The sequence below is a fragment of the Populus nigra genome, chromosome 10 (assembly GCF_951802175.1).
Source record: "Populus nigra chromosome 10, ddPopNigr1.1, whole genome shotgun sequence".
NCBI classification, from domain to species: Eukaryota; Viridiplantae; Streptophyta; class Magnoliopsida; order Malpighiales; family Salicaceae; genus Populus; species Populus nigra.
The window spans coordinates 6399833-6416710 of record NC_084861.1 but is presented as its reverse complement, the minus strand read 5'-3'; the positions used below and the strand labels follow the sequence as shown (position 1 = coordinate 6416710).

At 36.1% G+C, this 16878-nt stretch overlaps 2 protein-coding genes and 1 pseudogene across 4 annotated transcripts; 2 read left to right on the top strand and 1 right to left on the bottom strand.

Moving 5' to 3' along the window:
• The first annotated feature begins 1695 nt into the window (after positions 1-1695).
• LOC133704335 (glucose and ribitol dehydrogenase-like) lies at positions 1696-2838 on the top strand. The gene is made up of 2 exons (XM_062129136.1): positions 1696-1875; positions 2091-2838. The coding sequence occupies exons 1-2, from the start codon at positions 1750-1752 to the stop codon at positions 2469-2471; spliced, it is 507 nt and encodes a 168-aa protein (XP_061985120.1). The 5' UTR covers positions 1696-1749; the 3' UTR covers positions 2472-2838.
• A 1180-nt stretch (positions 2839-4018) lies between these two features.
• On the top strand, positions 4019-8820 carry LOC133705244 (NADPH-dependent aldehyde reductase 1, chloroplastic-like; annotated as a pseudogene).
• A 2890-nt stretch (positions 8821-11710) lies between these two features.
• Positions 11711-15110, bottom strand: LOC133704437 (E3 ubiquitin-protein ligase RHF1A-like). 3 transcript variants are annotated; one of them, XM_062129258.1, is made up of 8 exons: positions 14637-15110; positions 14012-14058; positions 13850-13912; positions 13611-13719; positions 13163-13503; positions 12665-12772; positions 12219-12579; positions 11711-12089 (listed from the first exon to the last, which is right to left on the bottom strand). In XM_062129258.1, exons 1-8 carry the CDS (start codon positions 14802-14804, stop codon positions 12087-12089), a joined length of 1200 nt encoding a protein of 399 aa, XP_061985242.1. In that variant the 5' UTR covers positions 14805-15110; the 3' UTR covers positions 11711-12086. The 3 variants fall into 3 exon arrangements, with proteins under 3 accessions (XP_061985242.1, XP_061985241.1, XP_061985243.1); XM_062129257.1 differs by having other exon boundaries at positions 11711-12579; XM_062129259.1 differs by having other exon boundaries at positions 11711-12579; positions 13163-13458.
• Between the last annotated feature and the right edge of the window lie 1768 nt (positions 15111-16878).

The following is a 16878-nucleotide window of genomic DNA, read 5'->3' as shown; positions in this document are numbered from 1 at the left end:
AAAACGAGCGCGCTTAAGATTTGTCCTCCCCTTGAAACTCAACAAAAGGTAAAAGAATTAAGAATATGATCTTCCTATCCAGTATTCTTCACTTCTTTCTGTCCCATTCCTTCAACCCATTCACAATATTGAAAAACACCATCAAAATCATCAACACCCGAAGAAATTGGCCCAATTAAAAACCACCGAATCCGTAACAAGTACTGGTTACACTCTTCTCCTCCGCCTGATTTCCTCCACCATCACCTCCTCAGTTACGACCACCATAACAATCATGTTATGGGTTTTGGATTTCAGATCTCAAGTTCGAGTTTTTTTGTTTATGAAATTAGGAAATTAAAAATGGATCCTTATGTTTTAGACACTATTTTGTGTGTTTTTGAACGGTTGATCTTGAAAACGATCAGGACCGAAGGAGAAATTGTTTTTTTCTTTTTTCAAAGTCTCTTACATACAGTTTTACTCCTCATATATGGACTAGACATAGAAAGACCAAAAACAATTGCCATACAATAATTAACAATCTTAGGATTACAAATCGTTCATCTCATAATCACTGTTTATATTAAGTCTAAATTCGTTGAGTTGTCCCTCTAATTAGTAACTGGCATCTAATAGAAGGACGGTGGGTTCGGTGGTAATTGGTGGTTGTGGCTGGTTTAACCGTTTATTTATTTTCATATTTTAAAAACATTTTTTTAAAAAATTATTGTATTTTTATAATTTTAGATTGTTTTGATAGGTTAATATTAAAAATAAATTTTAAAAAATTAAAAAATATATATTATTTTGATATATTTCTAAGAAAAAATATTTTAAAAAATAATCATACAACAAACTTGTTAAAAAAATAATTTTAATAATAATTTTATTTTTTAAAAAAATACTATTAAAACACAAAAATAAAACAGCTTCGATTATTTGATTTGGGCCAGCTTTTGAGTTTTGCCCACTAAAAATCTTACTCGCGTTAGCCCCTATGGCTGTGATCGACCCAATTAGAATTCCAGCTGTGAATCTTTCTCTATCCCAATCTCATGAACCCGTCAGCAACAAGGGCACAAACCTAAAAGTCAACATTTTCGGTTTCACCATCTTGTCTCCCTTACGGCGGAAAAATTGCACTTATGCCCCTGCTGTGGTGGCATCCACATCCACCAGTCCTTTTCCACTCTAACGTATTCGAAATTGTTTTTCTTAATTTTAACCGGCCAATCAATCGGTAGATGACGTGGTTTTGTGTAATTTTGCTTCTTACTCAACCAGTCCCCAAGATGAGAACAGTGGTAACGTGAACCACTGGAACTCATCAATTAGTGAATTGCAAAATGCATTTGACACCTGGCAGATTCAGCAGCACCTTCAATTAATTCACGAGAGTCCATGCGAGAATATGGTGCACTGCCACAACATCTAATATTTTCCACGCGCACATCTTGGGTGCCTTTCTTCCTTGGCATCCACGTGCACTAGTCCCTTTCCACTCTTACGTGTTCGAAATCGTTTATCTTAATTTGAAGTTTTGAACCGATGAATCAATCGGTGATTGAATGGTTTTTGACACTTGACAGATTTAGCAGGGCCTTCAATTAATTCACGCACATGTGTTAACCTTCTACTGCAAGTAATATTTTCCTTATAAAGGGAGAGCCTCCAGGGATCAAGCTCTCCATCTCCATGCAAGCAATAGCAATTAGCAAAGCCCACCTTGGTTTTAATTACTAGAATTTACACAGTTTCAAACAAACAATGGAAGAACAAAGAAAACCTCAGTTTCCACCACAGACTCAGCCTCAGCAACCAGGTAAAGAATATGTCATGTGCCCACTCCCGCTAGCCATAAACCCTGACTACAAGCCTTCCGAAAAACTCAACGTACGTGCTTAATTTGTTATTTTGCTTCTCCTTTTCTCTTAATTTTCTTAGATATATATCAAGCACACACACTTACATATATTTATAATTTATATATGTGGGTGTTTCTCTTCATTAGCTCAATAAATATATATATATATATATATATATATATATATATATATATATATATAATGGTACTGAAGCAACTATACATGTCTGATACTACGTCTCAGGGAAAGGTAGCTCTGGTGACTGGAGGGGATTCGGGGATAGGAAGATCTGTATGCTACCATTTTGCATTAGAGGGTGCAACTGTGGCCTTTACATATGTACAAGGCATTGAGGACAGAGACAAGGATGACACCCTAAAGATGCTACTGAAGGCTAAGTCAAGCGATGCAGAGGATCCAATTGCCATAGCTACTGATGTTTCATCAGAAGAAGATTGCAAGAGGGTTGTCGAACAAGTTGCGAGTAAATATGGGCGGATTGATATTTTGGTCAACAACGCTGGCGTACAGCATTATACCAACTTGGTAGAAGAGATTACCGAGGAATGGCTTGTGAGGCTGTTCAGAACCAACATATTTGGTTATTTCTTCATGACCAAGTAAGAAAACAAGTGCGGAGAAACAGTAACTGCTTGTGTATTCAGTTTTTCTTTTCTCTTAATCCAAGAACTAGACCATACTATAAAAACAAAAGTTTCGAAGTTGTCGCACCCTCCCGAGAGCTCGACGTCGCGGCGACCCATCCTTCGTAGCGAGGGATTGAATGTTGGGGTCTTTCTGTTGTGAAAAAGGGAGTCGCCACCTAGTATTATGGTCACTAGGAAACCTAACTGGTCTTTCAGAGATTCTAAGGCAAGGGACTGGTTGCGTAAAGGGAAGGTTTTAGCACCCCTAGTACGCCCTACCTAAGGTAAGCTGCTTGGTGTTTGATTTGCCTTATAAATGTTATGGTGTTGATGTTCACTAATCCCATCAGTTTCCTAGGATAAGTCTGCTCTGATGAACGAAATCTAGGGTGCTTTAAAAACCTATTTTTTCGTCTCGTAAACCGTGGAGTAAAAAAAAATTGAAATGTCCTTGATTATAATCAAGGCTTCTTTCAAGGATTTGCGCGGATTTATTATTCCTAGAAAATTATTTTGGATATTTACCACTCCGGGTTTCTTTATCCAAATATTAACAGTGAATAATAACAAATTATTCCCAATAATATTTTGGATATTCGTCCTTTAAGGATTTCTTTATCCAAACATTAGCGGTGAATAATAGATGAATTCCCCCAAAATAAGATTTTTATATTTTTTTGGAATATTGGCCAATACCCTTTGGAGTTTTACAAACATGTTGTAAAATCCAGAAATGCAAGAAAAATGATTTTTGTTGTGTTTAAGAAATCCATGCGAAAACACATTTTCAAAGCTTCAAATATTTGTTTTTTATATAAAAAAAACATAAAAACAATGTTAGGGTATTGGCCGTATGCATGAAAACGAAACATTTTTATTTTTGATATCTTGACGAAAACCGAGTATTTTCATATCGAATTTGTATTTTTACAATATAAAAATACAAACCATATTGATCCAAAATACAATAAACATAATTTGAGAACATCACATATTTTTTTTTTTTGAAATAATTTTGAAGAAAGATTTCATTTTTTTATTTTTTTCGGGCTGGGCCCCACCCGGCCCATGTGACTGGGCTGGACCTAGCCAGCCTGCACAGCTGGGCTGGGCCTAACAAGCCCAGCCTGGTCACTGGCCCATGCCAATGACCAGCCCCTCCAGTCCGCACCTGCACGTGTAAAACTTTACACGCGCATGAACAGTGCAAAGGTCATTAAATCACCTTCGCACTGTTCATCACCTTCCTTTGCATTACAGCATTACAGTGCATGACACAAAAAAAACGGGATAACAGAGTGTTGCAACAGTGATGGTTTCCTTATGATTTTCTTTTCATTTCTGCATATTATCATAACATTATACGAAGAAGGCAGCAGGCATACCTGGTTTTTGTGAAGACAGCGAAGATGGTGGTGCTGTGATATCTCTTCCCCTCTCCGTGGTTCTTGGCGTGGCTGCTGGAAACCTTCCTCCTGGTGTTGCTGCTGCTGCTCTTCTCCTGGTGTTGCTGCTGCTGTGGGGATGGAGGAGCTGATGAGGTCGTTGGCAGTGCTGGTGCGGCTCCTGGCGTTGTTGCTGCTGCTCTTCTCCTGGTGCTGCTGCTGCTGTGGGGATGGAGGAGCTGATGAGGTCGTTGGCAGTGCTGCTGCGGCTCCTGGCGTTGCTGCTGCTGCTCCTCTCCTGGCGTTGCTGCTGCTGCTGGGATGGAGGAGACGCTGCAGTCGTTGACAGTGGTGTGGCTCCTAGCGTTGCTGCTGCTGCTCTTCCTCCTGGTTTCCTTCCTCTCTTCTGTTTCCTTACTCTCTTCCCTGCTCTCCTTTGTTTCCTTTTCTCCCGTTCAAACACTGGAACCTCTCTTCCTTCTTTTCAAAAACTCTCCCTTCTTTTCAAAAACCCTCCTCTTTTCAAAAACTCTCTCATTTTCAAAAACTCTCCCCTTTTCCCCCCCAAAAATCTCCCCCCAAAACTCTCCCCCTTGGGTGCAGCTGCTAAGAGCTGTATTTATAGGCAAAGGGGGAAGCGGGGACGCTGCTGCGCATGGGGAGCAGGGGACACCAGGCGAAGTCTCCAATAGGCGTGGCCTTGCAGGGCGCGCCTGCGCTGTTTTCCACTCCTAGGGTCTCCATCTGCATGCTGCGGGGAGGGAGGAACAATGCCGTTTGCTTTGGGTTCTGCTCCCCTTTTTATTATTATTATTAATTATATTTGCAGGGACCCAAAAAAAAAAAAGGTTACAAACACGCGGCAGAATTTTCACTTCCTCATCGGGTATTCAAACATGCATATCTTGAGCTTCTGATATCGAAATTGAGCGATTCGAAAGCCCAAATTCATCTATGTGTGTAGGACTACAACTTTCATGAAGGATTTAAGGTGAGATATAATTGTTTTACCGGACAGAATCGGGCCGCAAAACTGGTCGGTAAAAAATGGTCTCCTGATCCGATTCAAAAACTGACGAATGTCGAGCATCCCGATATGACTAAGAGTATCCTAAGAATGAACCAGAAAAATCATGATGGCAGCAGAAATTTCAGTGCAAAACTTGGGTCAAAATCCTGCTCGCGGCAGAATTCTCTACTTTCACGTCAGATATTCAAACATGAATATCTCGAGCTCCTGATATCGAAATCAAGTGATTCGAAAGCCTAAATTCACCTATGCATCCAGGACTACAACTTTCACGAAGGATTCCAGGTGAGCTATAAACGTTTTATAGGATAGAAACGGGTCGCAATCTGGTTGGTCATAAAGGGTCTCCCGATCTAAATTCAGGGAACTAACAAAGCCAAGCATCCTACTTCGACCGAGAGTCTGCCATAAGAACAGTGAGCTCTAGGACCCGATAAAGGTGTAGGTCCATTCTTCAACATGTCACGAGTGACATAATTCCGTTAGGGAGGGTCAGATATTGCATGAAGCCCAGTCAGAATCAGGGCCTAAGTTGGAACAAAAAATATTGCGGCAGCAGCAGAACCAGTTTTTTTATTTCCACTTTTGAGGGATTTATTCACCCTTAAAGACCCTATAAAAGGGAATGAATTTGGCATTATGAAGACTTCTGATCAGTCTAAGAAAACCTGATGATTTTGGCAGCAAAGGGAAAGGATAAAAAGAGCAGAAAACAGCTCAAACAGAGTTTCGAAAAAAAATATTTCTTTCATTTGGTTTTGTCAATCTTCCAGCAAACATGGGGTCCAAAAATGAGTAACAACAGAAGTTATGCGTATTGAATGTTCAACATATATAAAAACATTGTAACAGTATAATCTACAATCAATTCTTAATTAGAACCACCAATAATTAACAGTTCCAACCATGTCAAAAATCACAACCCTAATTAAACAGAACCTAGTTTTAGCACCTAATTATAACTTCTTCCTAATTGCATTATTAATTTCTTCAATTGGTACGCGCAGGCATTCATTAAAGCACATGAAGGAAGGAAGTTGTATAATCAACACAGCATCTGTTACTGCTTATGCTGGCTCCCCTCACCAATTCCTAGACTATTTGTCTACCAAGGGATCGATTGTTTCCTTCACTAGGGGATTGGCTCTAAGACTTGTGGATAAAGGAATTCGTGTCAATGGTGTGGCTCCAGGTCCGATCTGGACGCCACTGCAACCCGCATCTCTGCCTGCATACGAGGTAGAATACTTGGGGTCTGACGTGCCAATGAGAAGAGCAGGACAGCCTTACGAAATGGCACCTTCTTATGTCTTCCTGGCTTCCAATCAGTGCTCGTCTTACATGACTGGCCAAGTTCTTCATCCTAATGGTATGGTAGAACAATTTAATTCGTTATTAACCATATTTTGAAGGTCACGCGCACACGCACGCACGGAACTAATATTAATTAATGGGACTTGTTTCGTCTAATGCATGCAGGGGGTACGATTATAAATGGTTAATTGATCTCTCAAGCTCTCGCGGTTCTGTTCGTTCTGCAAGTGGTCGTACGTATACGCTGTTATATATGTATGTGTTTGCCAAAGAAATACTAGCCTATCTGCGTGTTATTATCAATCAATAAAACAATTATATATGTTTTCTCAATAAAAAAATAAATAAAACACTCATGTTCTGTTTTTTCTTTATGGTATTGTAAATATATATTTCGCAGATTATTCATATTAAACACAAGTTTAAAATACAAATTAATGGCCCGCAAGCCGTGTGTATTTTTATTCAGCTCTTTTTTTTTCCTCTCTCTTTTTCATACCAATCTCTCTTATAAATTAAATAGTTATTGATTATTTTTTTATGAATGATCTCTTGTACTGTAATTATTAATAATCAATAATTAAGAGTATAAAATTTATTTGACTATATAAAATTTCTCCAACCAAGAAATTGAATCTAGTCTTAATTCATCAATTATCCATCTAAACATGAATTAAAAGAACCGAAGTTCGGTGAAGATATCTATATAAAATTAATATAAGCTTAAATTCGTGCACCAGCGGAATTCTTTCTTATTTCTTGCGGCTCCGAGGATGGAAACAATGCCTAGGCATTTGATATGACTTTGTGAATCACTTACGTTGCTCATAATCAAACTGCTTTCTGGACAAACGTATTGTTATAAATTAAGACTTTCTTCTTTTCAAATCAATATCTAGAATATTTAATTCTTAAAGAGACTTCATTGATCAAGCATATTAATTAGATCTCACGAATAAATAATCAAAGTAAAAAACAATAAAATTAGTCAAATTAATTAAATTAAAAGGTTCAAATTGAGAAAAAAAAAAATTTAGATAAAAAACTTTATAAACTATTTTTTTTGTGAAAGAAAAACAGTAAATAATGCAATACAACAATCATAGTTACAATTAATATTTGTCTGAGGACATATCAAAAAATTACGATAATTATTATTCTTTGTTTATAAAAAATATTAATGGACAGGAGTTCTCAATAACTCCTGTCCATTAATTAATGAGATAATCCTTAAACTAAAATCAATGTCAAGTCTCAGTAAAATTAACATATTACTGAGGAAAAAAAATCTCAGTAGTTTAAGTAGCGTGTCGCTTGGTTGCAAACGCTGTCTCAAATCTCAATAGAGCTTGCAATCCAAACCCATCCGGCTGGGAAAAGAAAGAGGCTTTATCAATTCCACTCAGCTTAGGCTAGAAATATTTGTGTTTGAATTCGCCAGAGAAATGCCACATGGGAATCCCTGATGACTCATGCGAAACATGCACCTGATACGGGCCACTAATATTATGACATATAGCTAGAGATTCCAAATGGCACCAACGCATACCATGCAAATATATTTCTGGTTATGGTATAGGTCCTCCCACACACACTGCAGTTCATATACATGCAAGGCAAAGGTTTGTGGATGACAGAAAGCACTGTTTTCTGGCCTTTATTCTGATCGCAACCAGTGGGGAACAGTTTCCGCCGCAGAGCAGCCAGGCAAAGAGTCTGTGATGCATCCAATCCCACAAGCCCACCAACAAGCTACATGTATATATTTTGTTTCTCTTGTTCTCTTTTTCTTGCATAACAAGCTTCTTACATATTGCCGCAAACCAGCCAATAACCACACCTAGTTTTGTAAACCTTTGTTTTCTAATTAATTATAACTTGGTCCAATTCAAATGTTATATATGCAACAATATTATGTTGTGATCATGTCAGGGAAGGGTAGCGTTGCTGACAGGAGGTAATTCCGGGATAGGAAGATCTGTGTGCTGCGTACAGTTTTGAATTAGAGGGGTGCGGTGCAACCGTACGTGGCCTTTACATATGTGGAAGGTGTGGAAATTAAAGAAAGATAAAGGTGATACCTTGCAGATGCTGCGAGAGGCGAATTAAGGCAATTGATGCAAAAGACCCAATTGCTATAGCTGCGGACCTTGGGTTCGATGAGAATTGCCAAGAGGGTTGTTGATCAAGTTGTCAGTGAACACGGCCGGATTGATACTGGTGAATAATGCAGCTGAACAGCACTTAACTAGCAACCTTGAAGAGATAACTGAACCTCGGCTATACTTCCACCAAAGGTGCAATTGTATCTTTTACTAGGGGTCTAGTTTTGCATCTTGTAGATAAAGGAATTCGTGTCAATGCATGCAGTGGCCCCGGGTCCAGTCTGGACGCCGTTGCAGCCTGCATCTATGCCTGGTGAGAGGGTCGAAAGCTTAGGATCAGAGGTGCCAATGGGCAGGGCAGCGCAGCCTTGCGAGATTGCGCCTTCTTACGTCTTCTTGGCATGTGATCACTGCTCTTCCTATTTCACGGGCCAAGTTCTGTTAGAAATATTTTTGGTTGGAAATAAATATGGTGTTGGTTTAGAGATGTAAAAATATTATTTATTTATTTTATATAGGGATAAGATAATATTTTTAGGATATAACTAAGTCCTTTAAATTCTAAAAAAATAAAAAGATAAGATAAAGAAAAGAATATATATTTTTATTGTGTTTCTTTTCTGTATAATAACATGCTTTTATAGACCTGAAACATAAAGATAAAATAATATGATTGTTCATCAAACAATATGACTATTTATGAAACAGTATAACTGTTCTTGTTAAATTTTAAATTTTAAATGTTATCTTTTAATATTATAAATATTTATATAATAACATTAGAAAACCAAATAAAAAAGTTTGTCCACCATAATTTAATTTATTATATAATAAAAACTTATATTTAAAACCATTAGGAAAAAGGGTTTCTTTTTAATATAAAATAAATATATTTTCTTTCTTTATTTATTTACAAACTACACCAACCAACACGTTCTGCATCCTAACTAGTTACATGACCTGCGTGATGCCGCAGGTCAATTTGTTTGCATAAAAAATATTAAAAAAACCTAAAATCTAAAAAGTGTTAGGTTTTTTTGTAAATCTATACCTAAGAGTCTCAAGTTTGACTGCAACACCTGATCTTAACGTAATATTTATAATAATATTAAACTTCCATGATCCAAGTTTAAGTGGGTCTGACTGCAGTACCAAATCCAATAGTTTTGGATGTGGATCTGGCTGCAAAGTTATGTTATAAAAGTGTGATAATTAAATAAATTGATTAAAAAGAAAAAAAAAACTAACAGGAAGAAAAAAAACTAATGAAGAAAAAGGAAAAAAAAATCTGAATCAACTGAGTTAACCCTTGAAATCAGGTTAACATTAAATTCGCGTCATGAAAGTTTGATAACTAAATAGAAAAAAAAATTGACGGGTTAACCTGTCAAGCTCGGGACACGTATCATGAAAGTCTGATAATTAAATAGAAAAAAAATTAACATTAACAAACTAAATTAAACGAAAAAAATTAATTAAAAAGAAAAAAAGCAAAAAAAATAAAATTTCGGGTTAACTCGTCAAACCAGGTTAACCCATCAAACTTGGGATTCATGTAATGAAAGTCTGATAACTAAATAAAAAAATTACCATTAACAAACTAAATTAAACAAAAAAAAGTCATTTAAAAAAACACAAAAAAAAAAGCAAAAAAAAAACCCATTAAGGCATAAAAAACAAAAAAAAATTAAAAAAATTAAAAACAAAAAACATATATATGTTATAATATAATAATAATAATAATAATTATTATTATTATTATTATTATTATTGTAATATATAAGTACAATTAAATTAAAACGCGTGGATTTAACATTAACAAACTAAACTAAATAAAAAAATAATTAAAAATAAAAAAAATAATATTCCGGGTTAACTCGTCAAACCAAGTTAATCGGTCAAACTTAGAATTCGTGTCATGAAAGTTTGATAACTAAATAAAAAAATTACCATTAACAAACTAAGTTAAATAAAAAAATTCATTTAAAAAAAAACACAAAAAAAAAAGCAAAAAAAAAGGGGCATGAAAAACAAAAAAATCAAATAAATAAAAATAGAAAAAAACAAAAAAAATATATGTTATAATATAATAATAATATTAATAATAATTAAGTAATACTCTAAAATAATATATAAGTACAATTAAATAAAAGGCTTGGGGGCTACAGTACTTTTCCCACACCTTTTAAGCATTACTTAGAGCGTGTTTGGCAGTGTGGTTGCGGGTGCTTTTCAAATAACTTTTCGGGCCAAAATGCATGTCAACGATGTTTTTTTATTTTTTAAAAATTATTTTTGACATCAGCACATCAAAACGATCCAAAACGTACAAATCATATTAAATTTTAGCAAAAGAAAAATTTAAATTTTTTAGAAATACAGTCACAGTCGCGTTTCTAAACAGTGCCGCGTTTCCAAACGGTGACTTTAATGGTAAGGCGTTTTGAAACTCTCGTCTTTTGTGGTTGTAGCAACTATTCATGAATATTTACAAGCATCGGACATTTTATAAAATACAGCAGGGGGTGATGGTCAATGGTTTATCAGCCAGTGCATGGGTTCTCTCGGACTCTTTTCCTGCCGTACTTTTCTTATAGCTGGTAGTTTGTACGAATGTATAGGTAAATCGAAGGGCGAGATCTTTGTTTTGTTGATAAATACGTAAGAAATAACCGGTGGTTGAGGATTTCGGGCGATGGTAATAAATACTTGCTACTCTATAAATATTTGCATTTTTGCTAGCTCTGTAAATGCCATCCTTGCATGCTCTTTATGAATATGCTCGTCAAGTTACCTTAAAGCAACAAATTAGTTCTTTCCTCTCCATCTCCCATTTAAAGGGGGAATGTTGTGACGCCTGATCAGCTGTGATAACTTTCATGGCAATATCTATGGATGAGCTGCGGAGTCCATCTTCCGGGAAAGTGGATTCACCAATAATGCAAAGAAGTAAATTGATGCGGCCATGTTGTTTCAAACCCCCAAATTCTGGCCCGGGACTAAATTTCATCCGCATCGCTTCACCAATATAAAGAATACGACCCTACGAAAACGTTACTCATATGTGATAAACAGTGCATATCCTATGTAACATTCTTGAAACATACGTGAAGATACTCATCATGTAAAGTTGGAAATGATCGAACATACTCGAAGATATTCATTTATCGCATCAGGTTGGTGTGAATTGGTGCAGTTCGGTAGAGTAAGACTTTTTCATCAAAAGAACCCTGCAGTCTATTTCACAAAGTAAAACCAAATGAACAGCAACATCCATCACCAATCACATCCAACTATCAAAGTAGAAACGTGTGATACTGGTGAAAGTGGACGCCAGGTTTCTTTGCAATTTTGATTTTAAGCAGGAGTAGGCATGGCAAGGTAGAACATCAAGTTTCTTTTTACTTGAAAAGCAAATAATGAAAAGAATTCATATATTAATCTATCTTAAACTCTTCAAACAGTTTATTGTGACAAAAGGAAAAGGTATCCCAGGACAGCAAGTCATTCTTGGTTAATTAACGGGGCGTAGGCGTTACTGTGCATAAATATTCGATGCAGGACGCAAACCAACAGGCACTTTCTTTCTTCACAGCACGTCACTTGCATCATATGCCTTCTTAGATGATAAGATCAAACAGAGTCAAGCTACCAGGTCAAAGCGCCATGGTGTCAATGACCTCTCTGTAAACCGAGGGAGAAGAAAGGCACGGATGTTCTGATACTATATGCGCCTAGGTGGTTAGCTTCCATGTTTATCACTATCAATTAGCATAAATATTTCAATGACATGGAAAATATTGTTAAACGTCAGCACTTCAGATTTAACATACTGGAACCAATCTGTTATGGCAATGGAGGATATGTTAAAACTTCAGTGGTTTCCAAACCTGCGTGTGGGAGATTTCCACTTGGGCTGGGACAGTAGCAGAGGCATGCGAGGAAGCACCTAAACTTGTATCATGAGCAATTTCCTCACTTTGTTTGGCCAAAGCCTGAGCAATGATGTTCTGTTCCACACCCTTACCCTTCCAGGAGAAATTTGATGCCCCCCTAGTAAAATCAGAATCAGACATGGAGGGTCCAGTGCGTTTTGAAGTAAGATCCAAGCGCTCAATCATTCGTGCAACACCAGCAATGCCTGCACTCATCTCCCTCTGAACTTCTTTGCTCAGCTCCTTAACTGAATTATTCCTTGCAAGTAGCTTTTCCTTCATACCTCTGGTACCTTTTGAAAGTGATTCCTTGTACCTGTTGCAAGATATCCACATACTTCAGCAGCAGAAATTGAACAAGTAAACATCAGTCCCAAAGAAACCAAGCTGCGATTATCTACCTGGCTGAAGCAGCAAACCATTTAGATTTAATAGATTCTGAGAGAGATAACATATCTGATGACCCTTGCCCCTGGGGAGGATCAATTGGTGGCTGTCTAAAGAGAATCCTGCATCGTGAGCATTTGAAAAAATAAGATACACAAAGATAATGTGTGCAGCTGCATGCCCATGAATGCATGTGTGTGTGTGTGAGACAGAGAGTCCAGCTACAGACAACAAGAAACATGCCATATCAATCTACCGCAGAAGAATTCTGCTAAAGAAATGTCATTCATCCAATGATGCCACCAGTTAAAACATAACAAGGGAGGAAAATGGAGGTTAGCTATAAAGTAAAAAACAAGGGCATTTGCTTTGGAAGGGTCATTCTTATTTTTCTCCCTATTGTTGTCAGTTATTCTCAGATGTTCTGACCCCTTCAACCCATGGTTCGACCAGTCACCTAGCCAGATGACAAACAATGTCTGCATTGAAAGTTGCAATTAAAAGAATAATACCTGGGTTTAAAAGGGCTATTGACAGCAGTGGTAGAGACTTGGTTCACAACAGGAGGGGCCACGGATGACAAATTTTGAATTTTAACTGATGGTGTACCAGGAGTTGATGAATTAATCACTGATGACCCATAACTTAACATTTGACCTTCTTCTGGTGAAGTGCATGTTTGCTGAACAGTGGATACATGTTCAGGAGAGGTAAAGACAAGACCCTGGGAGGGACCAAGTCCGGTAGACCTATGCCTCTCCCTTTTGCAAACATAACGAGCTCTGCTGGCAGCAGAAGCAGATAGATGCTGCATAACATGATCGTCGAAATCAGAGTCATCTGAATAGGAATCCTAAAAATTTCCATTAGCACCCGATAAATAAAAGAAAAAACTTTTGAGGCAGCTACGCAGTGAAATGAAAAGTTGTGGTTATGGTTTCAAAGTGACTAAATAATCACCTGCTCTACATCATAATCTTCATCCAAATGATGAACGATCATGGACGCAGGGTTAGAGTTCCTTGACCTGAAAAGCCTCTCAGTCTCAACAGCAGCTAGAAGCTCTTGGCTAGAAAACCAGAATCAGAAACAAAGGTGCGCAAACAGAAGCCGCAATCCATTAGGTTCCTTTGATCAACGCAAAAGTGGACAATAGAGGCAAAGATTGATATAGATGGCTTTTCGCGAGAATCATATACCTGGCAGGGTCTTTCAGTACAAGAAGCTGCCAGCATATCGGGCACTCTTTGCTTCTCTGTGACCTAAACAAGAAACAAGTAAAATCAATGACAGCCATAGCATCAAAATCCAATGCAAGACATCGATTCCTATAAAACAATGTTACGGTGATTGATACCTACCATTCAACAATACACTGAAGATGATATTCATGTTTGCAGCAGGTATCCTGAGACAAGAAACAAGTCCAAAGGTAACTTAAGCCCTAAATATAACAATCCATCACAGACAATCATGTTGAGACAGAACAAGAACCATGACATTTTGACAAAATGTAGTCAAAGGATCGCTGTAGAACAGCAAGAGAAACACAATGGTAGTACCGGTAAAAGCATCCTAAGATCAATTCTAGCATTGTTATTATATCATCAATCTTACATGGAAACCGTAGCAGAAATAAAAAATAAAACAGGGCCAAGAAAATAAATGCAGAGAAGAGATTATATATATATTCCAGGACCCTCCTTTAGTGCTTTCAGAAAAAGAAAAGCTCATATTTTCTTTGGGCATTAAAATGAAATTATTTATCGTCAACAGTTCTCTTCGAATGAAAATGGTGCCAAAAGAAGCGATTAGAGATCATAAAATTTACCTCAATTTTATCAAGAAAACAAATTATGATAATTAAATGATTGTGCCACAAACTTACTACTTTCTAAATTTGATTCCAACTGATACATAAACTTCCTTTGTATTCCCTAAAAAGAAAAAAAAAATGAATAAACAAAGAGTGATGGAGTGGTATACAGTAGCAGGGTCTTGAGGGGTGAAAGGATCGAGGCAAATACTGCAGGCGTCGTCTTCGAAAGCATCCTCGACTCCAGCTCCCAAAGAAGAAGAAGAAGATGAATACGCGGGAACTAAGATCATTGGAGCGTCAGACATTGAAGAGGAAAGCGAAGTAAAACTCGCCATTTCAGAGAGAGAGAGAGACTGTTTGAGTTGATGGAAAACAGAGGGGAGGGTGGTGAAGAAGAAGAGACCCTAGAGAGAGAGAGCTTGTCTGTAAATGGTCAAAGAAACGAAAAGAACTGAAGGAGAGGAAAAGGGAGAAAGGCAGAAAATGCAGGCAAGGGAATCCGATTCAGACGGTTCCATGGAATTGGTCAATCTCTTCTGATTCTTTCTGGCATTAAAGTTATTTACCGACAGTCGGTTAACTAATTAATTATATCTGGAAGAAAACAATTCCAAATTGCTTCAATGCCCCCTGAGTGGCTGTTCTCCAAAAGAGACGCCTGTAATGCTACAAGTCCGTCCTTATTCCGTGGTATTTTTTTACTTCTTGGTGTTAGTTACTGTTATACCCTCCCCCACCTACTGTTAAAACTGGTATGTGCTTGGATGGAATGATAAGGTTAACCTTCATTTAACAAACCATTTTTAGATTGCCTTGCCACATTTAGTTCCCATTAAAATTAAGATTTTATTGACACGCGGACTGATTGTTATTGCCGTGTTTTTTTAAAAAAAAAATAAAATATTTTAATTATTTTAATATATTAATACTAAAAATAAATTTTAAAAAATAAAAAAATATTATTTTAATATATCTCTAAACTAAAAACACTTATAAAATTAACCCTATCATAATATCAAATATAATCATAAACCTAAAACTTTACATAACTTATTGGTAATATGCTTACTGAATTTTAATAATACAATGCTTTGTCTTTAACCAGTTAAAATCAGTTATGAAACTTTGTTATACCATTTCAGATTTTTATCATGAATAAGAGCATTAGATTTTAATTCTGGGTCCATTTCTACTACTGTAACTGAGAAAATATGATCAAGTTAGGCTAACTGGTACTAATCGTCTGTCTCCATTGCATCACTTGAAGTCAATTTCTCATTTATATTTATAGCAGAAGGACAATTTTCTCCTTATATGTCGCATAAATTTGACGAGAAAAAAATGGAGTAAATTATTGATTGGTTTGACTTGGTCCTCTTTCTCTCAATTACAAGGAAAACTGATTAAGAATAAAAGAAAAATAGAAAGAGAGACATCAAAAACTTGTATTTTAATGAATATAAAAAATAAACTTTATCGAGATGTTTTTTAAAATATTTTTTATTTGAAAATATATTAAAATAATATATTTTTATTTTTTGAATTTTATTTTTGATATCAAAATAATCTTAAAATATATAAAAGATAATTTAAAATTAAAAAAAATAAAATTTAAAAATACATTTATAGTGTAATACCAAACATATCCATAAAAAGGGGGTTTTCTGAACTGTATTTTTTCATTAATGTTCCAATGTTCTACTTCCTTTTTTCCAATATAATGATTTACATTTTTCCGTTTATAAAACATATTTTTCTTGATTTGGTTAAAGTTATAAATGGAATAAATTAATTTCAAAGCAACATTTGATTGTTTAATTTGACCCTCCACCCTAACAATTACAACAAATCATCTTTTACGAATATGTTTGGAAATGTAGTGCAAACTGCATTTTTAAAAAATTTATTTATTTTTTGTTAAAATTTAATATGGTTTGTACGTTTTGGATCGTTTTGATATGTTGATGTTAAAAATAATTTTTTAAAAATAAAAAAATATCATTAACATGTATTTCAGCATAAAAAATTATTTAAAAAGCAATCACTACCACACTAACAAATAGTTATGGCTTCCACCAATTACTTCCAAGTAGGGGAATCACCTAACTCCTCTCCTTTCCTTCCAAGACTTGAGCAAAGATTGCTTTCCATTCCCTTATCAAAGTCATCACCATACTTTGTACGAGTCTTTCCTCAATCACCGACGCGATTAAAATCTCTGAATCCCAAAAGAAGTTGCTGAAAGCAAATCGAAAAGCAAAAATACAAGATAAATCTGGGAACCATTGACAAATACCTTACAGTATAAGGGTATGATCAACAAATTTAATAAATTACAAGGAGCATTACAAAAAAATTGCATCCCATTGTTGACTTGTCAATTCCACCGTTCATCCAACCCGCATGGCA

Bases quoted from the DNA above. Each gene is read 5' to 3' on its own strand.
- LOC133704437 (XM_062129257.1), bottom strand. From the start codon at position 14,804: ATGGCGAGTTTTACTTCGCTTTCCTCTTCAATGTCTGACGCTCCAATG. The intron at 14,059-14,636 runs GTATACCACTCC...TTCTTGTCTCAG, and splicing joins CCCCTCAAGACCCTGCTACT to GATACCTGCTGCAAACATGA. The intron at 13,504-13,610 runs GTGATTATTTAG...GGAAATTTTTAG, and splicing joins AAGATTATGATGTAGAGCAG to GATTCCTATTCAGATGACTC.
- LOC133704335 (XM_062129136.1), top strand. From the start codon at position 1,750: ATGGAAGAACAAAGAAAACCTCAGTTTCCACCACAGACTCAGCCTCAG. The intron at 1,876-2,090 runs GTACGTGCTTAA...ACTACGTCTCAG, and splicing joins AGCCTTCCGAAAAACTCAAC to GGAAAGGTAGCTCTGGTGAC.